This window comes from Ranitomeya variabilis, chromosome 1, assembly GCF_051348905.1.
Source record: "Ranitomeya variabilis isolate aRanVar5 chromosome 1, aRanVar5.hap1, whole genome shotgun sequence".
Classification (NCBI taxonomy): Eukaryota; Metazoa; Chordata; class Amphibia; order Anura; family Dendrobatidae; genus Ranitomeya; species Ranitomeya variabilis.
The window spans coordinates 897,341,456-897,368,106 of NC_135232.1; the positions used below are offsets into that span (position 1 = coordinate 897,341,456).

Here is a 26,651-nt window from a genome sequence, read left to right on the forward strand (position 1 = left end):
ATAGAAGAAGGCAAATAAGTGGCACTACCATAAAACACCACCGGGGGAGCCCACAAACAGAATTCACAACAGTACCCCCCCCTTAAGGAGGGGGCACCGAACCCTCACCAGAACCACCAGGGCGATCTGGATGAGCACTATGAAATGCACGAACCAAATCAGGAGCATGAACATCAGATGCTGTCACCCAAGAATTATCCTCCTGACCATAGCCTTTCCACTTAACCAGATACTGAAGTTTCCGTCTGGAAACACGGGAGTCCAAGATCTTTTCCACCACATACTCCAACTCACCCTCAACCAGCACAGGAGCAGGAGGATCAGCAGACGGAACAACCGGCACCTCATACCTCCGCAACAATGACCGATGAAAAACATTATGAATAGTAAAAGATGCTGGGAGGTCCAAACGAAAGGACACAGGATTGAGAACCTCCAGAATCCTATAAGGGCCGATAAACCGAGGCTTAAACTTAGGAGACGAGACCTTCATAGGAACAAATCGAGAAGACAACCAAACCAGGTCCCCAACACAAAGACGAGGACCGACACGCCGATGACGATTAGTGAACTGTTGAGTCTTCTCCTGGGACAACTTCAGATTGTCCACAACCTGTCCCCAAATCTGATGCATTCTATCAACCACAGCATCTACTCCAGGACAATCCGAAGACTCCAATTGACCGGACGAAAAGCGAGGGTGAAACCCTGAATTACAAAAAAATGGAGAAACCAAAGTGGCAGAACTGGCCCGATTGTTAAGGGCAAACTCTGCCAATGGCAAAAAATCAAGCCAATCGTCCTGATCAGCGGACACAAAACACCTCAAGTAAGTCTCCAAGGTCTGATTAGTACGCTCAGTCTGGCCATTAGTCTGAGGATGGAATGCAGACGAAAAAGACAAGTCGATGCCCATCCTGGCACAGAACGCCCGCCAAAATCTAGACACAAACTGAGTACCCCTGTCAGACACTATATTCTCAGGAATACCATGCAAACGCACAACATTCTGAAAAAATAGAGGGACCAGCTCAGAGGAGGAGGGCAATTTGGGCAAAGGTACCAAGTGAACCATCTTGGAAAAACGGTCACACACCACCCAGATGACGGACATCCTACGAGAAACAGGAAGGTCAGAAATAAAGTCCATAGAGATGTGCGTCCAAGGCCTCTTAGGAATAGGCAAGGGCAACAACAACCCGCTGGCCCGGGAACAGCAGGGCTTAGCCCGAGCACAAACATCACAAGACTGCACAAAAATACGTACATCTCGAGACAAGGAAGGCCACCAGAAGGACCTAGACACCAGATCCCTGGTGCCAAAAATTCCAGGATGACCTGCCAACGCGGAAGAGTGAACCTCCGAAATAACTCTACTGGTCCAGTCATCAGGGACAAACAATCTACCAGGCGGACAGCGATCAGGCCTATCCACCTGAAACTCCTGCAAAGAGCGCCGCAGGTCTGGGGAGACAGCTGACAATATCACCCCATCCTTCAGGATGCCAGTAGGTTCGGAATCACCAGGCGAGTCAGGCTCAAAACTCCTAGAGAGGGCATCCGCCCTCACATTCTTAGACCCAGGCAGATATGAAACCACAAAATTAAATCGAGAGAAAAACAACGACCAGCGCGCCTGTCTAGGATTCAGACGCCTGGCTGACTCAAGATAAATTAGATTTTTGTGGTCAGTCAAGACCACCACCTGGTGTCTAGCACCCTCAAGCCAATGACGCCACTCCTCAAATGCCCACTTCATGGCCAAGAGCTCCCGATTTCCAACATCATAATTTCGCTCAGCGGGCGAAAACTTTCGAGAGAAAAACGCACATGGTCTCATCACTGAGCAGTCAGGACCTTTCTGCGACAAAACTGCACCTGCTCCGATCTCGGAAGCATCTACTTCAACCTGGAACGGGAGCGAAACATCAGGCTGGCGCAACACAGGAGCAGAAGAAAAGCGGCGCTTAAGCTCCCGAAAGGCCTCCACAGCCGCAGAGGACCAATTAGCAACATCAGCACCCTTCTTGGTCAAATCAGTCAAAGGTTTAGCAATGGCAGAAAAACCCGCTATGAATCGGCGATAGAAATTAGCAAATCCCAAGAATTTCTGAAGACTCTTTAGAGAAGTAGGTTGTACCCAATCACAAATAGCCTGAACCTTAACAGGGTCCATCTCCATAGATGAAGGGGAAAAAATATATCCCAAAAAGGAAATTCTCTGAACCCCAAAAATACACTTTGAGCCCTTCACAAATAGAGAATTAGCTCGTAAAACCTGAAAAACTCTCCTGACCTGTTGAACATGAGATTCCCAGTCCTCCGAAAAAATCAAAATATCATCCAAATACACAATCATAAATTTATCCAGATATTCACGGAAAATATCGTGCATAAAGGACTGAAAAACGGAAGGGGCATTCGCGAGACCGAAAGGCATTACCAAATACTCAAAATGGCCTTCAGGCGTATTAAATGCGGTCTTCCACTCATCCCCCTGCTTAATCCGCACCAAATTATATGCACCACGTAGATCGATCTTAGTGAACCACTTCGCCCCCTTTATGCGAGCAAAAAGATCAGTCAGTAAAGGTAACGGATACTGGTATTTAACTGTAATCTTATTCAGAAGTCGATAGTCGATACAAGGTCTCAATGAACCATCATTTTTACCCACAAAGAAAAACCCTGCCCCCAGTGGAGACAAAGAGGGGCGAATATGACCCTTTTCCAAAGATTCTCTGATATACTCCCGCATAGCAGTATGTTCAGGTACAGACAAATTAAACAAGCGACCCTTAGGAAATTTACTACCGGGAATCAACTCAATAGCGCAGTCACACTCTCTGTGAGGAGGGAGAGAATCAGTTTTAGGCTCCTGAAAGACATCATAAAAATCTGACAGAAATGCTGGGATCTCAGAGGGAGTAGATGAAGAAATGGGAACCAAAGGTGCATCCCCATGAATCCCCTGACATCCCCAGCTCAGCACAGACATTGATCTCCAGTCCAAGACTGGATTATGAATTTGTAACCATGGTAATCCAAGTACTAATACATCATGTAGATTATATAACACAAGGAAACGAATAATCTCCTGATGGTCTGGGGACAGATGCATAGTCACTTGTGTCCAATATTGTGGTTTATTGCTAGCCAAAGGTGTAGAATCAATACTCTTTAAGGGAATAGAAACCTCCAGAGGCTCTAAATCAAACCCACAACGCTTGGCAAAGGACCAATCCATGAGACTCAGAGCGGCGCCAGAATCCACATAAGCATCCACAGTAACAGATGATAAAGTACAAATCAATGTCACGGACAAAAGAAATTTAGACTGCAAGGTACCCATAGAAAAAGATTTATCAACCTTTTTATCAACCTTCTTTATGCGTTTAGAGCATGCTGATATAACATGAGCTGGATCTCCACAATAGAAGCACAACCAATTTTTGCGCCTGTAATTCTGTCGTTCGCCTCTAGACAATACACTATCGCATTGCATATGCTCTGGTGCCTTTTCAGAGGTCACCGCCAAATGATGCACAGGTTTTTGCTCAGAAGATACCGCCATATGGTGCACAGGTTTTTGCTCAGAAGATACCGCCATATGGTGCACAGGTTTTTGCTCAAAAGATACCGCCATATGGTGCACAGATTTGCGCTCCCGTAAACGCCGATCAATCTGGATAGCCAATTTCATGGCATCATTCAGACCTGTAGGCACAGGGAACCCCACCATGACATCCTTCACGGCATCAGAGAGACCTTCTCTGAAATTAGCTGCTAGAGCGCACTCATTCCATTTAGTAAGCACCGACCATTTACAAAATTTTTGGCAGTATATCTCAGCTTCATCTTGCCCTTGAGAAAGAGCTATCAAGGCTTTCTCAGCCAAAATCTCTAAATTAGGTTCTTCATAAAGCAACCCCAAAGCCAGAAAAAACGCATCTACATTTAATAACGCAGGATCCCCTGGCGACAATGCAAATGCCCAACTTTGTGGGTCACCCCGCAATAGAGAAATAACAATTTTAACCTGTTGCGCAGGATCACCAGCAGAGTGAGATTTCAGAGACAAAAACAATTTACAATTCTCTCTGAAATTCAAAAAACGGGATCTGTCTCCGGTAAAAAATTCAGGCATAGGGATCTTAGGTTCAGACATTGGAGCACGTATAACAAAATCTTGTAAGTTCTGGACCTTTGTAGCCAGGTTATTCAGACCTGCAACCAAACTCTGTGGATCCATGATTCAAACAGGTGTAACCAAAGCCATTCAGAGATTAAGAGGAGAGGAAAAAAAAAAAGGCTGAAGACTGCAGTTTAAGCAAGGAGTACAAATAAGCACTAAGGTGCACTTTCCAAACACAGAAGGAAAAAAAAACCTTTTCATATCCTTTCCTGCTTTAGTGCATAGTTTTAACACATGTGGGCCGGCCAAACTGTTATGATTTTCCCAATGGCAGGGAAATCAAAATAACAACGGACTAGCTCTCGGGTGATGGGAACTAAAGTGACCGTGACCTGAACCTGACACGACACTGGAAGTAGCCGGGGAGTGTTTCCTACGATGCCCTAGACACCACGCGCCAGCCGGAGATCTAACTACCCCTATCAGAGGAATATACAGGCCTGCCTTACCTCCAGAGATGAACCCCAAAAGGAGATAGCAGCCCCCCACAGATATTGACGGTGAGTCAAGAGGAAAAGACATACGTAGGATGAACAGCAGATTTAGCACAGTGAGGTCCGCTTACTAGATAGCAGAAGTACAGGAAAGAGTCACTTCACGGTCAACTTCAAAACACTACTCAAAAACACCATCCTGAAATTACTTTAAAACTCCAGTGACAACTCATGCCACTGGAGTGGCAATTCCAGTCCACGAGAGCTTCCAGCTACAGAGAGTCACATTGCAAATAGCTGGACAAAAATAGCATTAACTAGAAACAAAATTCAACTTAGCTGAACAGGATCTTGAGGCAGGAGAATGCAACAGAATGCTACTGATACATTGCTGGCCGGCATCAGACCAGCAGCCAAGCAGCCTTAAATAGGAAACTCCCCTAATGGGTGTCAACAGGTGATCAAGGATAGAAGAAGGCAAATAAGTGGCACTACCATAAAACACCACCGGGGGAGCCCACAAACAGAATTCACAACACACAGACTAAAGTAAATTCTGAAGAATCACATACAGTATCTATGCACAATACAGCCCAGAAATAATGCCATAGATAAGACAGGTGACCATAGCACAACTACCATTATGTGAGAGTGATAAAAAGTTGTGTCCATAAATATTGGAACAGTTCATAGATAAGGAGTGTGAATGTTTTATTGTCCTCTGATTGGGTCTGGTTCTGTGTTGTGATGCCCCCACAAGGTCTGAGGAGCAAATTCCTTAATTGATGTAAAAAGACATGTTTTATCTATGGCATTATTTCTGGGCTGTATTGTATTTCTGGGCTGCATAAATATGTGATTCTTCAGAATTTGTATTAGTCTTTGCCTGATGAAGGGACCTGAGTAGTGTTGAGCGATACTTTCCGATATCGGAAAGTATCGGTATCGGAAAGTATCGGCCGATACCGTCAAAATATCGGATCCAATCCGATACCGATACCCGATCCCAATGCAAGTCAATGGGACGAAAATATCGGAATTAAAATAAACCCTTAATAAACTTGTAGGTTCATTCTACATGAAGGAAAACAACTAAGAATAATGTAGGATGTATTGGGGGACGTGGCGGAGATATTAAAGGGACAGAGGTTTAGCCCAATGTAATAGAATAGCATGATTTTTAATTTTTTTTTATGAAGTTCGGCGTTAGAAAGAATTTGACTATGTTATTTTTTTTTTTTTTTATGTCAGATATTGATGTTTCACTACTTCCACGCCCTTCACCTTCTTTTTTACTTCTCCCACGCTTTCTTCTTAATTATCCTCATCATCAGCTTCTTTGACATCAACTTCTTCACCTTATTCATCTTCTTCTTCATCTTCTACCTATTATTTTTTGGGTTACATTGTTCATATTCTTTTTATTTTACTATTATCTTCATCATATTCAACTTCTTCATCATATTCTTATTTGTGACAGGCATTCCCGTAGTTGTTATCTATAAAAGTTTGAAGATTACACCTTCCGTTCTGCCTGTCACAAACCAGTTACATTTGTCCGCGTTCAGTTTGGCCTGCAGCATCAGGCTTTATCCAGGGGCACCACGAGGAGGAACGGACTCACCCCCATACACTGCTTAGTCTTCTTCTGCTTATAATTTACATAATATTTTTTTGCTCTGATATTTTGTGTTATGCTTAATGTCCTTCTGCTCTTTGTTCTGCAGCCTCTTGTTCTTCTGCTTCTCGGTCTTCCAGGTCGTCGTCGTCTCCAGGGTCGTCGTCTCCGGGGTCGTCGTCATCGGGGTGGTCTCCGGGGTCGTCGTCATCGGGGTGGTCTTCAGGGTCATCGTCTCCAGGGTCGTCGTCATCACGGTGGTTGTCGTCTCTGGTGTCGTCGTCATCTTAGGGGTGTTCTTCCGGGTCATCGTGTTTAGTCTCTTGAACTTGGAAATGTAGCAGAAGGTACAAGAAGGCTGAGAAAATGCCGAGAACCAGCTGATGGAACTGGAACTCGGATGGCTACCCGAAGGTCCAAGAGCCAATGGAACTACCGAGGACCAGCTGACGTTACTGGAACCCGGTTACTAAGCAGGAGGTACCCGTGCCTGAAAGCACTACCAAGGACCACCTGACGTTGGTGGAACTCGGATACCCAGAGGGAGGCACCTAAGCCAAAGGCTCTGCCCGGAACCAGCTGACGGTACTGGAACCAGGATGTGGAGCAGAAGGTACAAGAGCAAGTGTCTGCGTGGCTTTTGCAGGACACGTTGCCGGCTGCACAGCAGGGGAACAGCTGGCGGTGCTGGACCCCACTGACACATTGGCGAGGTGTTTGGCTCTGTGCAGCCAGCACTTCCGGACAGCAACGAGCGGTGTTGTAGCCCGGGCTCTGCAGGGGGAGCAGAGTGTAGGCCGAAGCCTACTTGAACCAATTTCAAAGGTAACCTTTAACCCCCCCTCAGGGGTTAGAAAGTAGAAGAGCCACAGCTTATGCAGCAGTAGTGCTGCACAAGTCAAAGGTTGCTCTTTTAATTTCGCTCCTTGCACACGCTGAATGAAACACGTATAACATTTAGCCCTTTATACAGTCAAACTGTGTTGGAGGCGCGAGTTCCCTTTGTAATGAGACGCAGCACAGGTGTCAAGAATCCCACCTTGGTGCTGGGTGCAGCCTCCTGAGCGTTGTTATTTGCTGTACAGGAGTCTGCGCTGTCGTGTTATCCCCTGGCCTAGCGCCGTTAGCGCTGCCCATCTTCTGGCATCATGTAATGTCGGCCGGTGCGGTTCGCGATGCCCATGAATCCCAGCCCCGCAGTGTCTTAACATTGTTAAAACACTGCGGGGCTGGGATTCAGGGCCTGGCGCAGCACATATGTTCGCCTCTCACACTCGGGTCCTTACACCCGCTTCAGACTGTGCGGCGTCATCTGATCCCTTATCGCATGCCACGGCCATGAAGCCGCACAGTCCGAAGAAGGCGGAAGGAGAGGAGGGACAGGCGAACTGATGCACTGATCCTGCCCATCAATCACACCCTCGCAGTCCCAATAAATAAGACACCGAGGGGCGTTGTGTGGGTCAGGGCGGCCGCAGAGGCGCAGGCAGCCAAACCATGATGCCAGAAGACGGGCAGCGCTACCAAGGGGGTTGCAGCGTGTCATTACAAAGGAAAGTCACACCACCGGGACGGTTAAATGGTCACACAGAGGACACATTGCAGACGTGTTTTCAGTTCCACATGTGCGAGGAGAATACGTTTCTGAGCCACCTTGCACACATGCAGCATTACCGCTGTACAAGGTGGCTGGATAACGTAAAAACGCCTGGGGGAGGGGGGACAGGTTCCCTTCAATTTCAGTTCTTGTGTCTGCGTGGCTTTTGCAGGACACGTTGCCGGCTGCACAGCAGGGGAACAGCTGGCGGTGCTGGACCCCACTGACACATTGGCTGGTGTTTTTCTCTGTGCAGCTAGCACATCTGGGCAAAAACTGGCGGTGTGTTAGAGCCCAGGGACAGCAGGAGGAGGAGCAGGAGGAGGAGGAGCAGGGGGAGGGGAGTGTAGGCCGAAGCCTGCACAGGCGGCAGCTTTGGGTGTGTTGTGTCTGCGTGACTTTTGCAGGACACGTTGCCGGCTACACAGCAGGGGAACAGCTGGCGGTGCTGGACCCCACTGACACATTGGCGAGGTGTTTGGCTCTGTGCAGCCAGCACTTCCGGACAGCAACTAGCGTTGTTGGAGCCCGGGCTCTGCAGGTGGAGCAGAGTGTAGGCCGAAGCCTAATTGAACCGATTTCAAAAGTCACCTTTAACCCCCCCTCAGGGGTTACAAAGTAGAAGAGCCACAGCTTATGCAGCAGCAGTGCTGCGCAAGTCAAAGGTTGCTCTTGTAATTTTTCTCCTTGCACACGCTGAATGGAACACGTATAACATTCAGCCCTTTAGACAGTCAAACTGTGTAATGGAGGCGAGAGTTCCCTTTGTAATGAGACGCAGCACAGGTGTCAAGAATCCCACCTTGGTGCTGGGTGCAGCCTCCCGAGCGTTGTTATTTGCTGTACAGGAGTCTGCGCTGTCGTGTTATCCCCTGGCCTAGCGCCGTTAGCGCTGCCCATCTTCTGGCATCATGTAATGTCGGCCGGTGCGGTTCGCGATGCCCATGAATCCCAGCCCCGCAGTGTCTTAACATTGTTAAAACACTGCGGGGCTGGGATTCAGGGCCTGGCGCAGCACATATGTTCGCCTCTCACACTCGGGTCCTTACACCCGCTTCAGACTGTGCGGCGTCATCTGATCCCTTATCGCATGCCACGGCCATGAAGCCGCACAGTCCGAAGAAGGCGGAAGGAGAGGAGGGACAGGCGAACTGATGCACTGATCCTGCCCATCAATCACACCCTCGCAGTCCCAATAAATAAGACACCGAGGGGCGTTGTGTGGGTCAGGGCGGCCGCAGAGGCGCAGGCAGCCAAACCATGATGCCAGAAGACGGGCAGCGCTACCAAGGGGGTTGCAGCGTGTCATTACAAAGGAAAGTCACACCACCGGGACGGTTAAATGGTCACACAGAGGACACATTGCAGACGTGTTTTCAGTTCCACATGTGCGAGGAGAATACGTTTCTGAGCCACCTTGCACACATGCAGCATTACCGCTGTACAAGGTGGCTGGATAACGTAAAAACGCCTGGGGGAGGGGGGACAGGTTCCCTTCAATTTCAGTTCTTGTGTCTGCGTGGCTTTTGCAGGACACGTTGCCGGCTGCACAGCAGGGGAACAGCTGGCGGTGCTGGACCCCACTGACACATTGGCTGGTGTTTTTCTCTGTGCAGCTAGCACATCTGGGCAAAAACTGGCGGTGTGTTAGAGCCCAGGGACAGCAGGAGGAGGAGCAGGAGGAGGAGGAGCAGGGGGAGGGGAGTGTAGGCCGAAGCCTGCACAGGCGGCAGCTTTGGGTGTGTTGTGTCTGCGTGACTTTTGCAGGACACGTTGCCGGCTACACAGCAGGGGAACAGCTGGCGGTGCTGGACCCCACTGACACATTGGCGAGGTGTTTGGCTCTGTGCAGCCAGCACTTCCGGACAGCAACTAGCGTTGTTGGAGCCCGGGCTCTGCAGGTGGAGCAGAGTGTAGGCCGAAGCCTAATTGAACCGATTTCGAAAGTCACCTTTAACCCCCCCTCAGGGGTTACAAAGTAGAAGAGCCACAGCTTATGCAGCAGCAGTGCTGCGCAAGTCAAAGGTTGCTCTTGTAATTTTTCTCCTTGCACACGCTGAATGGAACACGTATAACATTCAGCCCTTTAGACAGTCAAACTGTGTAATGGAGGCGAGAGTTCCCTTTGTAATGAGACGCAGCACAGGTGTCAAGAATCCCACCTTGGTGCTGGGTGCAGCCTCCCGAGCGTTGTTATTTGCTGTACAGGAGTCTGCGCTGTCGTGTTATCCCCTGGCCTAGCGCCGTTAGCGCTGCCCATCTTCTGGCATCATGTAATGTCGGCCGGTGCGGTTCGCGATGCCCATGAATCCCAGCCCCGCAGTGTCTTAACATTGTTAAAACACTGCGGGGCTGGGATTCAGGGCCTGGCGCAGCACATATGTTCGCCTCTCACACTCGGGTCCTTACACCCGCTTCAGACTGTGCGGCGTCATCTGATCCCTTATCGCATGCCACGGCCATGAAGCCGCACAGTCCGAAGAAGGCGGAAGGAGAGGAGGGACAGGCGAACTGATGCACTGATCCTGCCCATCAATCACACCCTCGCAGTCCCAATAAATAAGACACCGAGGGGCGTTGTGTGGGTCAGGGCGGCCGCAGAGGCGCAGGCAGCCAAACCATGATGCCAGAAGACGGGCAGCGCTACCAAGGGGGTTGCAGCGTGTCATTACAAAGGAAAGTCACACCACCGGGACGGTTAAATGGTCACACAGAGGACACATTGCAGACGTGTTTTCAGTTCCACATGTGCGAGGAGAATACGTTTCTGAGCCACCTTGCACACATGCAGCATTACCGCTGTACAAGGTGGCTGGATAACGTAAAAACGCCTGGGGGAGGGGGGACAGGTTCCCTTCAATTTCAGTTCTTGTGTCTGCGTGGCTTTTGCAGGACACGTTGCCGGCTGCACAGCAGGGGAACAGCTGGCGGTGCTGGACCCCACTGACACATTGGCTGGTGTTTTTCTCTGTGCAGCTAGCACATCTGGGCAAAAACTGGCGGTGTGTTAGAGCCCAGGGACAGCAGGAGGAGGAGCAGGAGGAGGAGGAGCAGGGGGAGGGGAGTGTAGGCCGAAGCCTGCACAGGCGGCAGCTTTGGGTGTGTTGTGTCTGCGTGACTTTTGCAGGACACGTTGCCGGCTACACAGCAGGGGAACAGCTGGCGGTGCTGGACCCCACTGACACATTGGCGAGGTGTTTGGCTCTGTGCAGCCAGCACTTCCGGACAGCAACTAGCGTTGTTGGAGCCCGGGCTCTGCAGGTGGAGCAGAGTGTAGGCCGAAGCCTAATTGAACCGATTTCAAAAGTCACCTTTAACCCCCCCTCAGGGGTTACAAAGTAGAAGAGCCACAGCTTATGCAGCAGCAGTGCTGCGCAAGTCAAAGGTTGCTCTTGTAATTTTTCTCCTTGCACACGCTGAATGGAACACGTATAACATTCAGCCCTTTAGACAGTCAAACTGTGTAATGGAGGCGAGAGTTCCCTTTGTAATGAGACGCAGCACAGGTGTCAAGAATCCCACCTTGGTGCTGGGTGCAGCCTCCCGAGCGTTGTTATTTGCTGTACAGGAGTCTGCGCTGTCGTGTTATCCCCTGGCCTAGCGCCGTTAGCGCTGCCCATCTTCTGGCATCATGTAATGTCGGCCGGTGCGGTTCGCGATGCCCATGAATCCCAGCCCCGCAGTGTCTTAACATTGTTAAAACACTGCGGGGCTGGGATTCAGGGCCTGGCGCAGCACATATGTTCGCCTCTCACACTCGGGTCCTTACACCCGCTTCAGACTGTGCGGCGTCATCTGATCCCTTATCGCATGCCACGGCCATGAAGCCGCACAGTCCGAAGAAGGCGGAAGGAGAGGAGGGACAGGCGAACTGATGCACTGATCCTGCCCATCAATCACACCCTCGCAGTCCCAATAAATAAGACACCGAGGGGCGTTGTGTGGGTCAGGGCGGCCGCAGAGGCGCAGGCAGCCAAACCATGATGCCAGAAGACGGGCAGCGCTACCAAGGGGGTTGCAGCGTGTCATTACAAAGGAAAGTCACACCACCGGGACGGTTAAATGGTCACACAGAGGACACATTGCAGACGTGTTTTCAGTTCCACATGTGCGAGGAGAATACGTTTCTGAGCCACCTTGCACACATGCAGCATTACCGCTGTACAAGGTGGCTGGATAACGTAAAAACGCCTGGGGGAGGGGGGACAGGTTCCCTTCAATTTCAGTTCTTGTGTCTGCGTGGCTTTTGCAGGACACGTTGCCGGCTGCACAGCAGGGGAACAGCTGGCGGTGCTGGACCCCACTGACACATTGGCTGGTGTTTTTCTCTGTGCAGCTAGCACATCTGGGCAAAAACTGGCGGTGTGTTAGAGCCCAGGGACAGCAGGAGGAGGAGCAGGAGGAGGAGGAGCAGGGGGAGGGGAGTGTAGGCCGAAGCCTGCACAGGCGGCAGCTTTGGGTGTGTTGTGTCTGCGTGACTTTTGCAGGACACGTTGCCGGCTACACAGCAGGGGAACAGCTGGCGGTGCTGGACCCCACTGACACATTGGCGAGGTGTTTTTCTCTGTGCAGCTAGCAGTACCGGGCCCCAACTGGCGGTGTTGGAGCCCAGGGTCAGCAGGAGGAGCAGGGGGAGCGGAGTGTAGGCCGAAGCCTGCACTCGAGCAAGTTGAAAGGAAACCTTTAACCCCCCCCCCCCCCCAGGCGTTTGTAGCTGAAAGAGCCATTGTGTACAGCACTAATGCTGGAAAAGGTAAACTTAGCTCTTTTAATTATGGTCCTTGCACATGCGGAACCTAACAGTTATGAAATGTGTCCCCTCACAGCGTTAAACCGTCCGGTAGGTGGAACTTTCCTTTGTCGTGTGACGCAGCACAGCCATCATTTTTACCCCCTTGGCGCCGTGCGCCGCCTCCTCAGCGTTGTTTTAATCTGTCCCGGAGCCTGGGCTGTTAGGTTAGCCCTTGGCCATGCACACATTTTGCGCTGCCCGTCTTCTGACATCATTTGGTGTCAGGCTGGCTGCGCCTGTGCGGGTGCGCTGGCCGAGATCCCGCCTCGCAGTGTCGTCTAATGTAATCCCACCGCGGGCCTGTGATCCGTGCCCGTGCGCAGTGCATATCCTCTCCTCTCACTCCCCTCCCTACGGCTTTTTCAGACTGTGCGGTGTCACGGCCGTGGCATGCTATTAGGGACCAGCTGACATCGCACAGTCTGAAGAAGCCGTAGGGAGGGGAGTGAGAGGAGAGGATATGCACTGCGCACGGGCACGGATCACAGGCCCGCGGTGGGATTACATTAGACGACACTGCGAGGCGGGATCTCGACCAGCGCACCCGCACAGGCGCAGCCAGCCTGACACCAAATGAGGTCAGAAGACGGGCAGCGCAACATGTGTGCATGGCCAAGGGCTAACCTAACAGCGCAGGCTCCGGGACAGATTAAAACAACGCTGAGGAGGCGGCGCACGGCGCCAAGGGGGTAAAAATGATGGCTGTGCTGCGTCACACGACAAAGGAAAGTTCCACCTACCGGACGGTTTAACGCTGTGTGGGGACACATTTCATAAGTGTTTGGTTCAGCATGTGCAAGGAGCATCACGAAAAGAGGCACTTTTTCCCTTTGCATCATTACTGCTGCACAAGGTGGCTCCTTCAGTAACAAACGCCTGGGGGGGGGGGGGGTCAGGTTCCCTTACATTTAACTTGTTGTGCCTGCGTGGCGGTCGCAGTACACGTTGCCGTATACACAGCAGGGGAACAGCTGGCGGTGCTGAACCCCACTAACACATTGGCGAGGTGTTTGGCTCTGTGCGTACAGCACTTCTGGACGGCAACTGGCGGTGTTGGAGCCCAGGGGCAGGTGGAGGAGGAGGAGGTTGGAGGAGGTTGGAGGAGGTAGGAGGGATTGCCACACACACAGCAGGGGAACAGCTGACGTTACTGAACCCCAATAACAGAGGAGGGACTGTTGACTGTGCGTACAGCACTTCTGGACGGCAACTGGCGGTGTTGGAGCCCAGGGGCAGGTGGAGGAGGAGGAGGTTGGAGGAGGTAGGAGGAGGTAGGAGGGATTGCCACACACACAGCAGGGGAACAGCTGACGTTACTGAACCCCAATAACAGAGGAGGGACTGTTGACTGTGCGTACAGCACTTCTGGACGGCAACTGGCGGTGTTGGAGCCCAGGGACGGGTGGAGGAGGAGGAGGTTGGAGGAGGTAGGAGGGATTGCCACACACACAGCAGGGGAACAGCTGACGTTACTGAACCCCAATAACAGAGGAGGGACTGTTGACTGTGCGTACAGCACTTCTGGACGGCAACTGGCGGTGTTGGAGCCCAGGGACGGGTGGAGGAGGAGGAGGTTGGAGGAGGTAGGAGGGATTGCCACACACACAGCAGGGGAACAGCTGACGTTACTGAACCCCAATAACAGAGGAGGGACTGTTGACTGTGCGTACAGCACTTCTGGACGGCAACTGGCGGTGTTGGAGCCCAGGGGCAGGTGGAGGAGGAGGAGGTTGGAGGAGGTAGGAGGAGGTAGGAGGGATTGCCACACACACAGCAGGGGAACAGCTGACGTTACTGAACCCCAATAACAGAGGAGGGACTGTTGACTGTGCGTACAGCACTTCTGGACGGCAACTGGCGGTGTTGGAGCCCAGGGACGGGTGGAGGAGGAGGAGGTTGGAGGAGGTAGGAGGGATTGCCACACACACAGCAGGGGAACAGCTGACGTTACTGAACCCCAATAACAGAGGAGGGACTGTTGACTGTGCGTACAGCACTTCTGGACGGCAACTGGCGGTGTTGGAGCCCAGGGACGGGTGGAGGAGGAGGAGGTTGGAGGAGGTAGGAGGGATTGCCACACACACAGCAGGGGAACAGCTGACGTTACTGAACCCCAATAACAGAGGAGGGACTGTTGACTGTGCGTACAGCACTTCTGGACGGCAACTGGCGGTGTTGGAGCCCAGGGGCAGGTGGAGGAGGAGGAGGTTGGAGGAGGTAGGAGGAGGTAGGAGGGATTGCCACACACACAGCAGGGGAACAGCTGACGTTACTGAACCCCAATAACAGAGGAGGGACTGTTGACTGTGCGTACAGCACTTCTGGACGGCAACTGGCGGTGTTGGAGCCCAGGGACGGGTGGAGGAGGAGGAGGTTGGAGGAGGTAGGAGGGATTGCCACACACACAGCAGGGGAACAGCTGACGTTACTGAACCCCAATAACAGAGGAGGGACTGTTGACTGTGCGTACAGCACTTCTGGACGGCAACTGGCGGTGTTGGAGCCCAGGGACGGGTGGAGGAGGAGGAGGTTGGAGGAGGTAGGAGGGATTGCCACACACACAGCAGGGGAACAGCTGACGTTACTGAACCCCAATAACAGAGGAGGGACTGTTGACTGTGCGTACAGCACTTCTGGACGGCAACTGGCGGTGTTGGAGCCCAGGGGCAGGTGGAGGAGGAGGAGGTTGGAGGAGGTAGGAGGAGGTAGGAGGGATTGCCACACACACAGCAGGGGAACAGCTGACGTTACTGAACCCCAATAACAGAGGAGGGACTGTTGACTGTGCGTACAGCACTTCTGGACGGCAACTGGCGGTGTTGGAGCCCAGGGACGGGTGGAGGAGGAGGAGGTTGGAGGAGGTAGGAGGGATTGCCACACACACAGCAGGGGAACAGCTGACGTTACTGAACCCCAATAACAGAGGAGGGACTGTTGACTGTGCGTACAGCACTTCTGGACGGCAACTGGCGGTGTTGGAGCCCAGGGACGGGTGGAGGAGGAGGAGGTTGGAGGAGGTAGGAGGGATTGCCACACACACAGCAGGGGAACAGCTGACGTTACTGAACCCCAATAACAGAGGAGGGACTGTTGACTGTGCGTACAGCACTTCTGGACGGCAACTGGCGGTGTTGGAGCCCAGGGGCAGGTGGAGGAGGAGGAGGTTGGAGGAGGTAGGAGGAGGTAGGAGGGATTGCCACACACACAGCAGGGGAACAGCTGACGTTACTGAACCCCAATAACAGAGGAGGGACTGTTGACTGTGCGTACAGCACTTCTGGACGGCAACTGGCGGTGTTGGAGCCCAGGGACGGGTGGAGGAGGAGGAGGTTGCAGGAGGTAGGAGGGATTGCCACACACACAGCAGGGGAACAGCTGACGTTACTGAACCCCAATAACAGAGGAGGGACTGTTGACTGTGCGTACAGCACTTCTGGACGGCAACTGGCGGTGTTGGAGCCCAGGGACGGGTGGAGGAGGAGGAGGTTGGAGGAGGTAGGAGGGATTGCCACACACACAGCAGGGGAACAGCTGACGTTACTGAACCCCAATAACAGAGGAGGGACTGTTGACTGTGCGTACAGCACTTCTGGACGGCAACTGGCGGTGTTGGATCCCAGGGACGGTTGGAGGAGGAGGAGGTTGGAGGAGGTAGGAGGGATTGCCACACACACAGCAGGGGAACAGCTGACGTTACTGAACCCCAATAACAGAGGAGGGACTGTTGACTGTGCGTACAGCACTTCTGGACGGCAACTGGCGGTGTTGGAGCCCAGGGACGGTTGGAGGAGGAGGAGGTTGGAGGAGGTAGGAGGGATTGCCACACACACAGCAGGGGAACAGCTGACGTTACTGAACCCCAATAACAGAGGAGGGACTGTTGACTGTGCGTACAGCACTTCTGGACGGCAACTGGCGGTGTTGGAGCCCAGGGGCAGGTGGAGGAGGAGGAGGTTGGAGGAGGTAGGAGGAGGTAGGAGGGATTGCCACACACACAGCAGGGGAACAGCTGACGTTACTGAACCCCAATAACAGAGGAGGGACTGTTGACTGTGCGTACAGCACTTCTGGACGGCAACTGGCGGTGTTGGAGCCCAGGGACGGGTGGAGGAGGAGGAGGTTGGAGGAGGTAGGAGGGATTGCCACACACACAGCAGGGGAACAGCTGACGTTACTGAACCCCAATAACAGAGGAGGGACTGTTGACTGTGCGTACAGCACTTCTGGACGGCAACTGGCGGTGTTGGAGCCCAGGGGCAGGTGGAGGAGGAGGAGGTTGGAGGAGGTAGGAGGAGGTAGGAGGGATTGCCACACACACAGCAGGGGAACAGCTGACGTTACTGAACCCCAATAACAGAGGAGGGACTGTTGACTGTGCGTACAGCACTTCTGGACGGCAACTGGCGGTGTTGGAGCCCAGGGACGGGTGGAGGAGGAGGAGGTTGGAGGAGGTAGGAGGGATTGCCACACACACAGCAGGGGAACAGCTGACGTTACTGAACCCCAATAACAGAGGAGGGACTGTTGACTGTGCGTACAGCACTTCTGGACGGCAACTGGCGGTGTTGGAGCCCAGGGACGGGTGGAGGAGGAGGAGGTTGGAGGAGGTAGGAGGGATTGCCACACACACAGCAGGGGAACAGCTGACGTTACTGAACCCCAATAACAGAGGAGGGACTGTTGACTGTGCGTACAGCACTTCTGGACGGCAACTGGCGGTGTTGGAGCCCAGGGACAGGTGGAAAAGCAGAGGAACACAATGTAGGCCGAAGCCTGAGAAAGTCGAAAGGGAACCTTTAACCCCCCCCCAAGGCGTTTGTAGCTGAAAGAGCCAGCTTGTGCAGCACAAAAGATGCAAAAGGAAAAGGTGGCTCTTTTCATCATGCTCCTTGCAAACACAGAACTAAACACTTATAAAATGTGTCCCCTGCAACCGTAAAACCGTCCCGGAGGTGGGACTTTCCTTCGTAATGTGACGCAGCCCAGCCGTCATTCCTACCCCCCCGGCGCCGCGCACCGGCTCCTCAGCGTTGTTTTATTCCGTCAAGGAGCCTGCGCTGTTATGTTATCCCGTGGCCAGGCACACTTAGCGCTGCCCGTCTTCTGGCATCATTTGGTGTCTGGATGGCTGCGCCTGTGCGGCCGCGCTGGCAGAGAGCCCGCCTCGCAGTGTCTTCTGATTTAATCCCACTGGGGGCCTGGGATCCATGGACATGCGCACTGCATATCTGAACCTCCACCTCTCACTCATCTCCCTATGGCTTCTTCAGACTGTGCGGTGTCACGGCCGTGGCATGCTGTTAGGGACCAGCTGACACCGAACAGTCTGAAGAAGCCATAGGGAAATGAGTGAGAGGTGGAGGTTCAGATATGCACTGCGCATGTCCATGGATCCCAGGCCCCCAGTGGGATTAAATCAGAAGACACTGCGAGGCGGGCTCTCTGCCAGCGCGGCCGCACAGGCGCAGCCATCCAGACACCAAATGATGCCAGAAGACGGGCAGCGCTAAGTGTGCCTGGCCACGGGATAACATAACAGCGCAGGCTCCTGGACGGAATAAAACAACGCTGAGGAGCCGGTGCGCGGCGCCGGGGGGGTAGGAATGACGGCTGGGCTGCGTCACATTACGAAGGAAAGTCCCACCTCCGGGACGGTTTTACGGTATCAGTGGACACATTTTATAAGTGTTAAGTTCTGCGTGTGCAAGGAGCTAAACAAAAATAGCTACCTTTTCCTTGGGCAGCATTACTGCTGCACAAGGTGGCTCTTTCAGTAACAAACGCCTTGGGGGGGGGGGGACAGATTCCCTTACATTTCAGTTGTTGTGTCAGCGTGGCGGTCGCATGACACATTGCCGGCTACACAGCTGGGGATCAGCTGACGTTACTGAAACCCAATAACACTGGGTCGTATGTTTTGACTGTGCAGACGGCACGTCTGAGCCTCAACTGGCGGTGTTGGAGCCCAGGAATTTAAGTTCAGGTGGTAGAAAGATGAACACAACAGGAGACCTGGATAACGTATACAGTGACCTAATTATTCAATCAGGAGGAGGAGTGGCAAATTCCGGCGAGATCCAGGCCTTGTTCATTTTCAGGAAAGTAAGCCGGTCAACGTTATCGGAGGATAGTCGCATGCGACGGTCAGTTAGTACACCACCTGCAGCACTAAAGACACGTTCCGATAATACACTGGCCGCAGGGCAAGACAGCACCTCCAATGCATACTGGCTTAGCTCTGGCCATGTATCCAGCTTTGAGACCCAAAACTTGAAAGGGGAAGAGCCGTCTGGGAGTACAGCAAGAGGGCAAGACATGTAGTCTGTCACCATCTGACGGAACCGTTGCCTCCTGCTGACTGGAGCCGTCTGTGATGGTGTAGACTTTTGTGGCGGGCACAGAAAACTGTGCCACAGTTCGGCCATACTGGTCTTGCCTTGGGCAGAGGCACTGCTTCTGCTCCCTCTTTGTGCAGAGCCTCCACCACGGCCTGGACGCACTGAGCTGCTTTGGAATGCACTAGCAGCACTTCTCTCAGTTGGAATGGAGAAGATGATGGAATTGACCAGTGTGTCTTGGTACTCCCGCATTTTTCGCTCCCGGTTCAACGGTGTGATGAGGCTTTCTACGTTGTCCCGGTAGCGAGGATCGAGGAGGGTGAACACCCAATAATCAGACATGTTGAGAATGTGGGCGATGCGGCGGTCGTTTCTCAGGCACTGCAGCATGTAATCCACCATGTGCTGCAGACTGCCAACTGCCCAAGAAACGCTGTCCCCTGCTGGAGGCGTGATCTCTGCCCGCTCGTCATCACCCCACCCTCGCTGTACACACTGAGTACTGGACAATTGTGTAACTCCCTCCTCTGGACGGATGTCTTCCTCCTCCATTGACTCCTCCTCATCCTCCTCACAAACGGTCCCCTGCCTACGCGTTTGTGAGGAACCACGTGGCGCTGACTGTCCAGAAGATGATGGAAATGGTGAATCCTCATCCTCCACCTCTTCCACAACATCATCCCTTAGCGCTTGCAGTGATTTTTCAAGCAGGCAGATAAGGGGGACAGTCATGCTGACTAGTGCATCATCTGCACTCGCCATCCGCGTGGAATAATCAAAGGGACGCAAAACCTGGCAGACGTCATTCATAGTGGCCCACTCTGTGGTTGTGAAGTCTGTACGGCGCTGACTGCGACTTTTTTGCGCCTGAAGCAGCTGGTACTCCATTACAGCTTGCTGCTGCTCACACAACCGCTCCAACATATGTAACGTGGAATTCCACCTGGTAGGTAGGTCACATATGATGCGATGTTCCGGCAGGCGGTGTCGGCGCTGCAGAGCCGCAATGCGCGCTTTTGCCGTGCTGGAACGCCGCAAGTGAGCACACTCTAGGCGGACCTTGTGCAGCAGTGCATCAAGATCCGGATAGTCCCTCAAAAAGCTCTGCACGACCAAATTGAGCACATGTGCCAGACATGGGATGTGAGTGAGGTTGCCGAGGCCCAGAGCTGCCACCAGATTTCGGCCATTATCACACACTACCATGCCTGGCTGGAGATTCGCTGGCACAAACCACACATCGCTCTCCTGCTTGATGGCATTCCAGAGCTCCTGCGCTGTGTGGCTACGATTCCCCAAGAAAATTAATTTCAAGACGGCCTGTTGACGTTTGGCCACGGCTGTGCTCATGTCGGTCGTAACAGGTACACGTTCATCACGGGTCCATGTGGAGGTGGACTGTGACGGCTCCTGCAGCGATGATTCTGAGGAACTGGTGTAAGAGGAGGAGTCAATGCGTACAGAATGGATTCCTGCAATCCTTGGAGTGGGCAGGACACGTCCTGCGCCACTCGCACGGTCTGTACCCGGCTCAACGACATTAACCCAATGGGCAGTGAGGGAAAGGTATCGCCCCTGTCCATGTTGACTGGTCCACGCATCGGTGGTGAGGTGGACCTTGCTACTGACGGCGTTCAGTAGCGCGTGTTTTATGTGTCCCTCCACATGCTTCTGCAGGGCAGGGACGGCTTGCCTGCTGAAGTAAAAGCGGCTGGGCACTTTGTACTGTGGGACTGCCAATGACATGAAGTCACGGAAGCTGTCAGTCTCCACCAGCCTGAATGACAGCATTTCCAGTGACAGAAGTTTGGCAATGCCTGCAGTCAGAGCCTGTGCTCGTGGGTGGTTTGACGAGAAAGGCCGCCTTTTCTCCCATGCCTGTACTACCGATGGCTGTAGACTGGGCTGGGAGTGTGTGGATGACTGGGAAAGTGACGCTGCGGGTGGAATTACAGCGGGTCTCTGGACAACAGGGGCAGAGGTTCTTCCACGGCGATCCTGGGAGGACGCCGAACCAGCTGCGTGTGAGGTAGAGGAAGAGGCAACACGAGCTGAAGAGGTGGTAGCTGCCGCTGTTGGTTGGCCTACCTCTTCAGTGTGTTTTTCTAACTCCGCCGGGTGCCTGTTGCGCACATGTTTCCACATGTTGGAGGTATTGAGGTTGCTGACATTTCGACCTCTTTTGACTTTTTGATGACACACGTTGCATCTGACATAGCAAATGTCATCTGCAACTGTGTCAAAAAAGGACCAGGCACTGCAAGTCTTGGGAGCGCCCTTTTTGGCTTTTGGAAGAGACATGCTCCTAACGGGTGCCAAAGCGGAGGCTGCAGGATCCGCAGTCTTCCCCCTCCCTCTCCCTCTTTGGGCCGTACGGGGAATCTCTTCCTCAGAGCTGCTCCCACCACCTTCCTGTCCCTCACGCCAAGATGGGTCGAGGACCTCATCATCTACACTACCCTCTGCCCCCAACTGCTCCTCCTGGGTAGTCTCAGCAGCAGAGCACGCACCAGTAAGTGGCACCTGAGTGTCATCATCAGCTGATGCGGCCTGCGATGTGGTGACCGGAGCCACTGGCCCACCCGCCTCTTCAGAGGAAGACAGAAAAAGCTGTTGGGCATCACTGCACCCTGCCTCTTCTTCCATTTCTCCAATGCTGCTTGGCTGGCCCCCTGTTTCCAAGCCAAGAGATTCAGAGAACAGAAGTAGAGACGGCTCCTGTCCTGGGCTCTCTGTCTGCCTGGGCAATTTGGCAGGTGGTGAAGAGACAGATGGCTGCTCTCCAGTGCTCTGTGTCTGAGAGGATGTGGCACTAATGGAAGTTGATGCATTAGCTGCCATCCATCCGACAACAGCTTCAATTTGTTCTTCACGCAGCAGCGGTGTACGGCGCTCGGACACAAAGCTTCGCATGAACGACTGTTGCCTGGTGAAAGTGGGTGCTGATGAGTCACCGGTGCCCGCAGCAGGCACAGAATCCCCACGTCCCCTCCCTGCTCCGCGACGGCTCCCACGCCCCCGTGCCTTACTCACTGCCTTCTTCATCTTGGTTGACTGATAAAGATAAGCAGAAAAGTACTAACGGATTTGTGTGCTTATTCCTGAGCAACTCCTCCTAACAGGTATAAGAAGCACTAATTATCTAAAGTGTGGACTAGACACAAATATGAGCTAATGTGGCCTACAGAAATGTAAAGTGGTGTAACTGGTGTGTTTGGTGAACTTTATTATTTATTTATTTTTTGGGGGCTGAACTGACAACAGATAGAGCTGCAGTCACACGGAGACCGTGCAGACAGACGTAAACGGCGCTACAAGGCCCAAAAACCCTCCTCTACTTTATCCTATGTAGTGTTTTTCCACAAATTAGCTGGAGACGGGTGGAAAGACACTAATAGGATTTTTTTGAATAAATTAGCAGCAGACTACACTATTTTGAAAAAAAAGAAAATTGATTTGGCGGTATGACGCAGTGAAAAACCCTGAGCTGGAGACAACCAGGCTATAGCTGCTCACAGATTACAGGGCGAGCTGCAGTCACACGGAGACCGTGCAGACAGCCGTAAACGGCGCTGCAAGGCCCAAAAACCCTCCTCTACTTTATCCTATGTAGTGTTTTTCCACAAATTAGCTGGAGACGGGTGGAAAGACACTAATAGGATTTTTTTAAATTAATTAGCAGCAGACTACACTACTTTGAAAAAAAAGAAAATTGATTTGGCGGTATGACGCAGTGAAAAACCCTGAGCTGGAGACAACCAGGCTATAGCTGCTCACAGATTACAGGGCGAGCTGCAGTCACACGGAGACCGTGCAGACAGCCGTAAACGGCGCTGCAAGGCCCAAAAACCCTCCTCTACTTTATCCTATGTAGTGTTTTTCCACAAATTAGCTGGAGACGGGTGGAAAGACACTAATAGGATTTTTTTAAATTAATTAGCAGCAGACTACACTACTTTGAAAAAAAAGAAAATTGATTTGGCGGTATGACGCAGTGAAAAACCCTGAGCTGGAGACAACCAGGCTACAGCTGCTCACAGATTACAGGGCGAGCTGCAGTCACACGGAGACCGTGCAGACAGCCGTAAACGGCGCTGCAAGGCCCAAAAACCCTCCTCTACTTTATCCTATGTAGTGTTTTTCCACAAATTAGCTGGAGACGGGTGGAAAGACACTAATAGGATTTTTTTAAATTAATTAGCAGCAGACTACACTACTTTGAAAAAAAAGAAAATTAATTTGGCGGTATGACGCAGTGAAAAACCCTGAGCTGGAGACAACCAGGCTACAGCTGCTCACAGATTACAGGGCGAGCTGCAGTCACACGGAGACCGTGCAGACAGCCGTAAACGGCGCTGCAAGGCCCAAAAACCCTCCTCTACTTTATCCTATGTAGTGTTTTTCCACAAATTAGCTGGAGACGGGTGGAAAGACACTAATAGGATTTTTTTGAATAAATTAGCAGCAGACTACACTACTTGGGAAAAAAAAAAAAAAAAGGAACAGTATGAGGCAATGAACCACCCTCCCTGAACTGAATACAACCAACTATGGATGGCCTATGTGGCTGCACTCAGACTGGAGACTGGGCTGCACTCACACACACACACACACAGACCCTGCAGATCGCTGTGAAAACAGCGCTACAAGGCAAAAGCAAGGTGAATAGTAGGTGAACACAGCGGTTGCTAAATTAGCCTTTGGAAAGCACAAAGAAGCAAATCGCTATCTCTAAACTGTCCCTCAGTCAGCAAACAGCGTCCTGTCACTAACTGAATTCACAGCAGAGTGATCGCAAAATGGCGCCAGCGACTTTTAAACTGCATCATGACATCATTACACCAGCCAATCACAGCCTTGCCAGTAGTTTCATGCCCTCCATGCTAAACAGGATGTGCCCACACTTGGAATCAATCTCATTGGCTGAATTTCTGCTTTTTGAATCTTAGAACTTCCGATTCCGGTATCCGATACGCGGCAAGTATCGGAATCCCGGTATCGGAATTCCGATACCGCAAGTATCGGCCGATACCCGATACTTGCGGTATCGGAATGCTCAACACTAGACCTGAGTAGTCTCGAAAGCTTGTAATTTGTTATCATTTTTTCAGTTAGCAATTAAAAGGTATCAACCACTGAGGACTCTCAATTCTAAATATTTTTCTATCTACTGGCTAACATGGTACCAAGATATATATATTTCCTAAACTCTTCCCTATCACCCATCACCCCTGCCGTGCCACTATACAACATCCTTTTCAAGAAGGCATGAGTGGGCAGGAGGGGTTTGAGATAGCTCCAGGCACTTCACACATAAAGGAATTCCTACTGGACAGTTGCTATTTCATTTGCATGCAGTGCATGACTTAATAAAATAAATTTTCAGGTATTTCTGGATTAAATAACAATTAGTGATGAGCGAATATTCTCGTTACTCGAGAATTCTCGAGCACGCTCGGGGGTCCTCCGAGTATTTTTTAGTGCTCGGAGATTTAGTTTTTCTTGCCGCAGATGAATGATTTACATCTGTTAGCCAGCATAAGTACATGTGGGGATTCCCTAGCAACCAGGCAACCCCCACATGTACTTATGCTGGCTAACAGATGTAAATCATTCATCTGCGGCAAGAAAAACTAAATCTCCGAGCACTAAAAAATACTCGGAGGACCCCCGAGCATGCTTGAGAAATCTCAAGTAACGAGTATATTCGCTCATCACTAATAACAATCCATGTATGTTCCAACTATTTTCTCTCTAACACCTATTTAATGGTATTGGAAGTTTATGGGTGTCAAAACTAACAATTAGATCACATTCAGTGAAGTTGAGAGACTTCCAATACTATGACATATATTTTAAGGCTATAGAAATTAAAACTCATAATATTTTTTATTAGATTTGGAAACTGTGAGCAAATTATATTAGTGCTACAGAGAACTACTGTAAACTGCAATAAAGTAAAATATAAAAAAAATAGTCCTGGCTGGCCGAAGAGCAGCTACAGTTATATGAAAAAGTTTGGGCACCCCTATTAATCTTAAGCTTAATGTTTTATAAAAAATGTTTTTTTGCAACAGCTATTTCAGTTTCATATATCTAATAACTGTTGGACACAGTAATGTTTCTGCCTTGAAATGAGGCTTATTGTACTAACAGAATATGTGCAATCTGCATTCAAACAAAATTTGACAGGTGCATAAGTATGGGCACCCTTATCACTTTCTTGTTTTAAATACCCCTACCTACTTTTTACTGACTTACTAAAGCACTTTTTTGGTTTTGTAACCATGAGAAAAGCTACTTAAAGTGGCCACTTGCAAGTTTTTCTCCTGTTTGAATCTCCTCTGAAGAGTGGCATCATGGGCTCCTCAAAACAACTGTCAAATGATCTGAAAACAAAGATTCAACATAGTTGTTCAGGGGAAGGGTACAAAAATGTGTCTCAGAGATTTAACCTGTCAATTTCCACTGTGAGGAACATAGTAAGGAAATGGAAGAACACAGGTACAGTTCTTGTTAAGGCCGGAAGTGGCAGGCCAAGAAAAACATCAGAAAGGCAGAGAAGAAGAATGGTGAGATCAGTCCAGGACAAACCTCAGACCACCTCCAGAGAGCTGCAGCATCAACTATCTATGTATCTATCTATCTATCTATCTATCTATCTATCTATCTATCTATCTAAAATATTGTTATGTCTAGAAGTTTTTATGTTTTCATTTTACTTTTTCTAACTCTTTCATTCACTTTCTAGAATTAATTTTTATTTTTTTGTTGTTTCAGTGTATTAACTTAATGAGGACATCAACATGCGGTCTTAACTAATTCTGGAGAAGATCACAGCTCCCGGAGATGATTTCTGCCCTCCTTTGCGGCAAATTATGACATCAGTTTACAAAGCAAATAAGAAGGAAAAAAAGACTAAGATTTTTCCACTGAGATATTTATTTTTTACTCCGAGTGTAATTAATATATATGTATTATACAGAATACACAAATATACAAAAATAATAACCACTAAAAAACTACTTTTATTTAGAAAAAAAGCTCTTTTTATTTATGTCTTTTATTACATCTGCTGTGTTGAGCACTTTGATCTCGAGAGCAAAATAAAGATTTTTGTTGTTATTGGCTCTTGAATGAATATTTGTTTGGAAAGTGAATTTTGTCATTACACAAGCATAAGTAGTTATTGTGACAGTTGCCAGAGGTCGGTTTGCAATTATTTCCTCCAAAAGCTTATTGTGCAATTATGGCTCTTTTGACAAAAAATCCTTTTGTTTTACATTTGTTACACTCAGTGGTGTAACTAGAGTGCTGCAGGCCCCGGGACCAAATTTTAATACCGACCCCAACTGACCCAACAGCATATTGCTCAGGTGCATGGTCCCCATTGTCATTCCCAGAGTCTATAAAAACAAATATTTGCATACTCCCACTTGTTAAAAAAATAGATTTGTCAATCATTTGAAGAATCATAACACAATGAATATGAAATTGACAGCAAAATTTGTGATTAATAATCTAGAGTTTTTAGATCTGCATATAGTTATAGCAAATGGCAATATAGTCACAAAAACTTTTAAGAAATTGACAGCTTCCAATATTATCCTACTTTATAGAAGTGCACACCACAGTCATACAAAAAGAGGGGTACCTTTTAGTCAATATCTTAGACTT

The 26,651-nt window shown here is 50.6% G+C and overlaps 1 protein-coding gene across 2 annotated transcripts in view; it reads left to right on the top strand.

Annotated features, from left to right (window-relative positions):
• The window catches only part of LOC143775873 (bifunctional heparan sulfate N-deacetylase/N-sulfotransferase 4-like), a 1,078,686-nt gene extending 1,052,587 nt beyond the window's left edge, over positions 1 to 26,099 (top strand). For both annotated transcript variants that reach the window (XR_013215729.1, XM_077264588.1), the window contains exon 15: positions 25,755 to 26,099. Coding sequence is in view for 1 of the 2 variants with exons in the window: in XM_077264588.1 (XP_077120703.1) it covers positions 25,755 to 25,796 (42 nt within the window). In the remaining variant the exon portion in view is untranslated. The remainder of the gene's footprint in view (positions 1 to 25,754) is intronic.
• Positions 26,100 to 26,651: the final 552 nt, after the last annotated feature.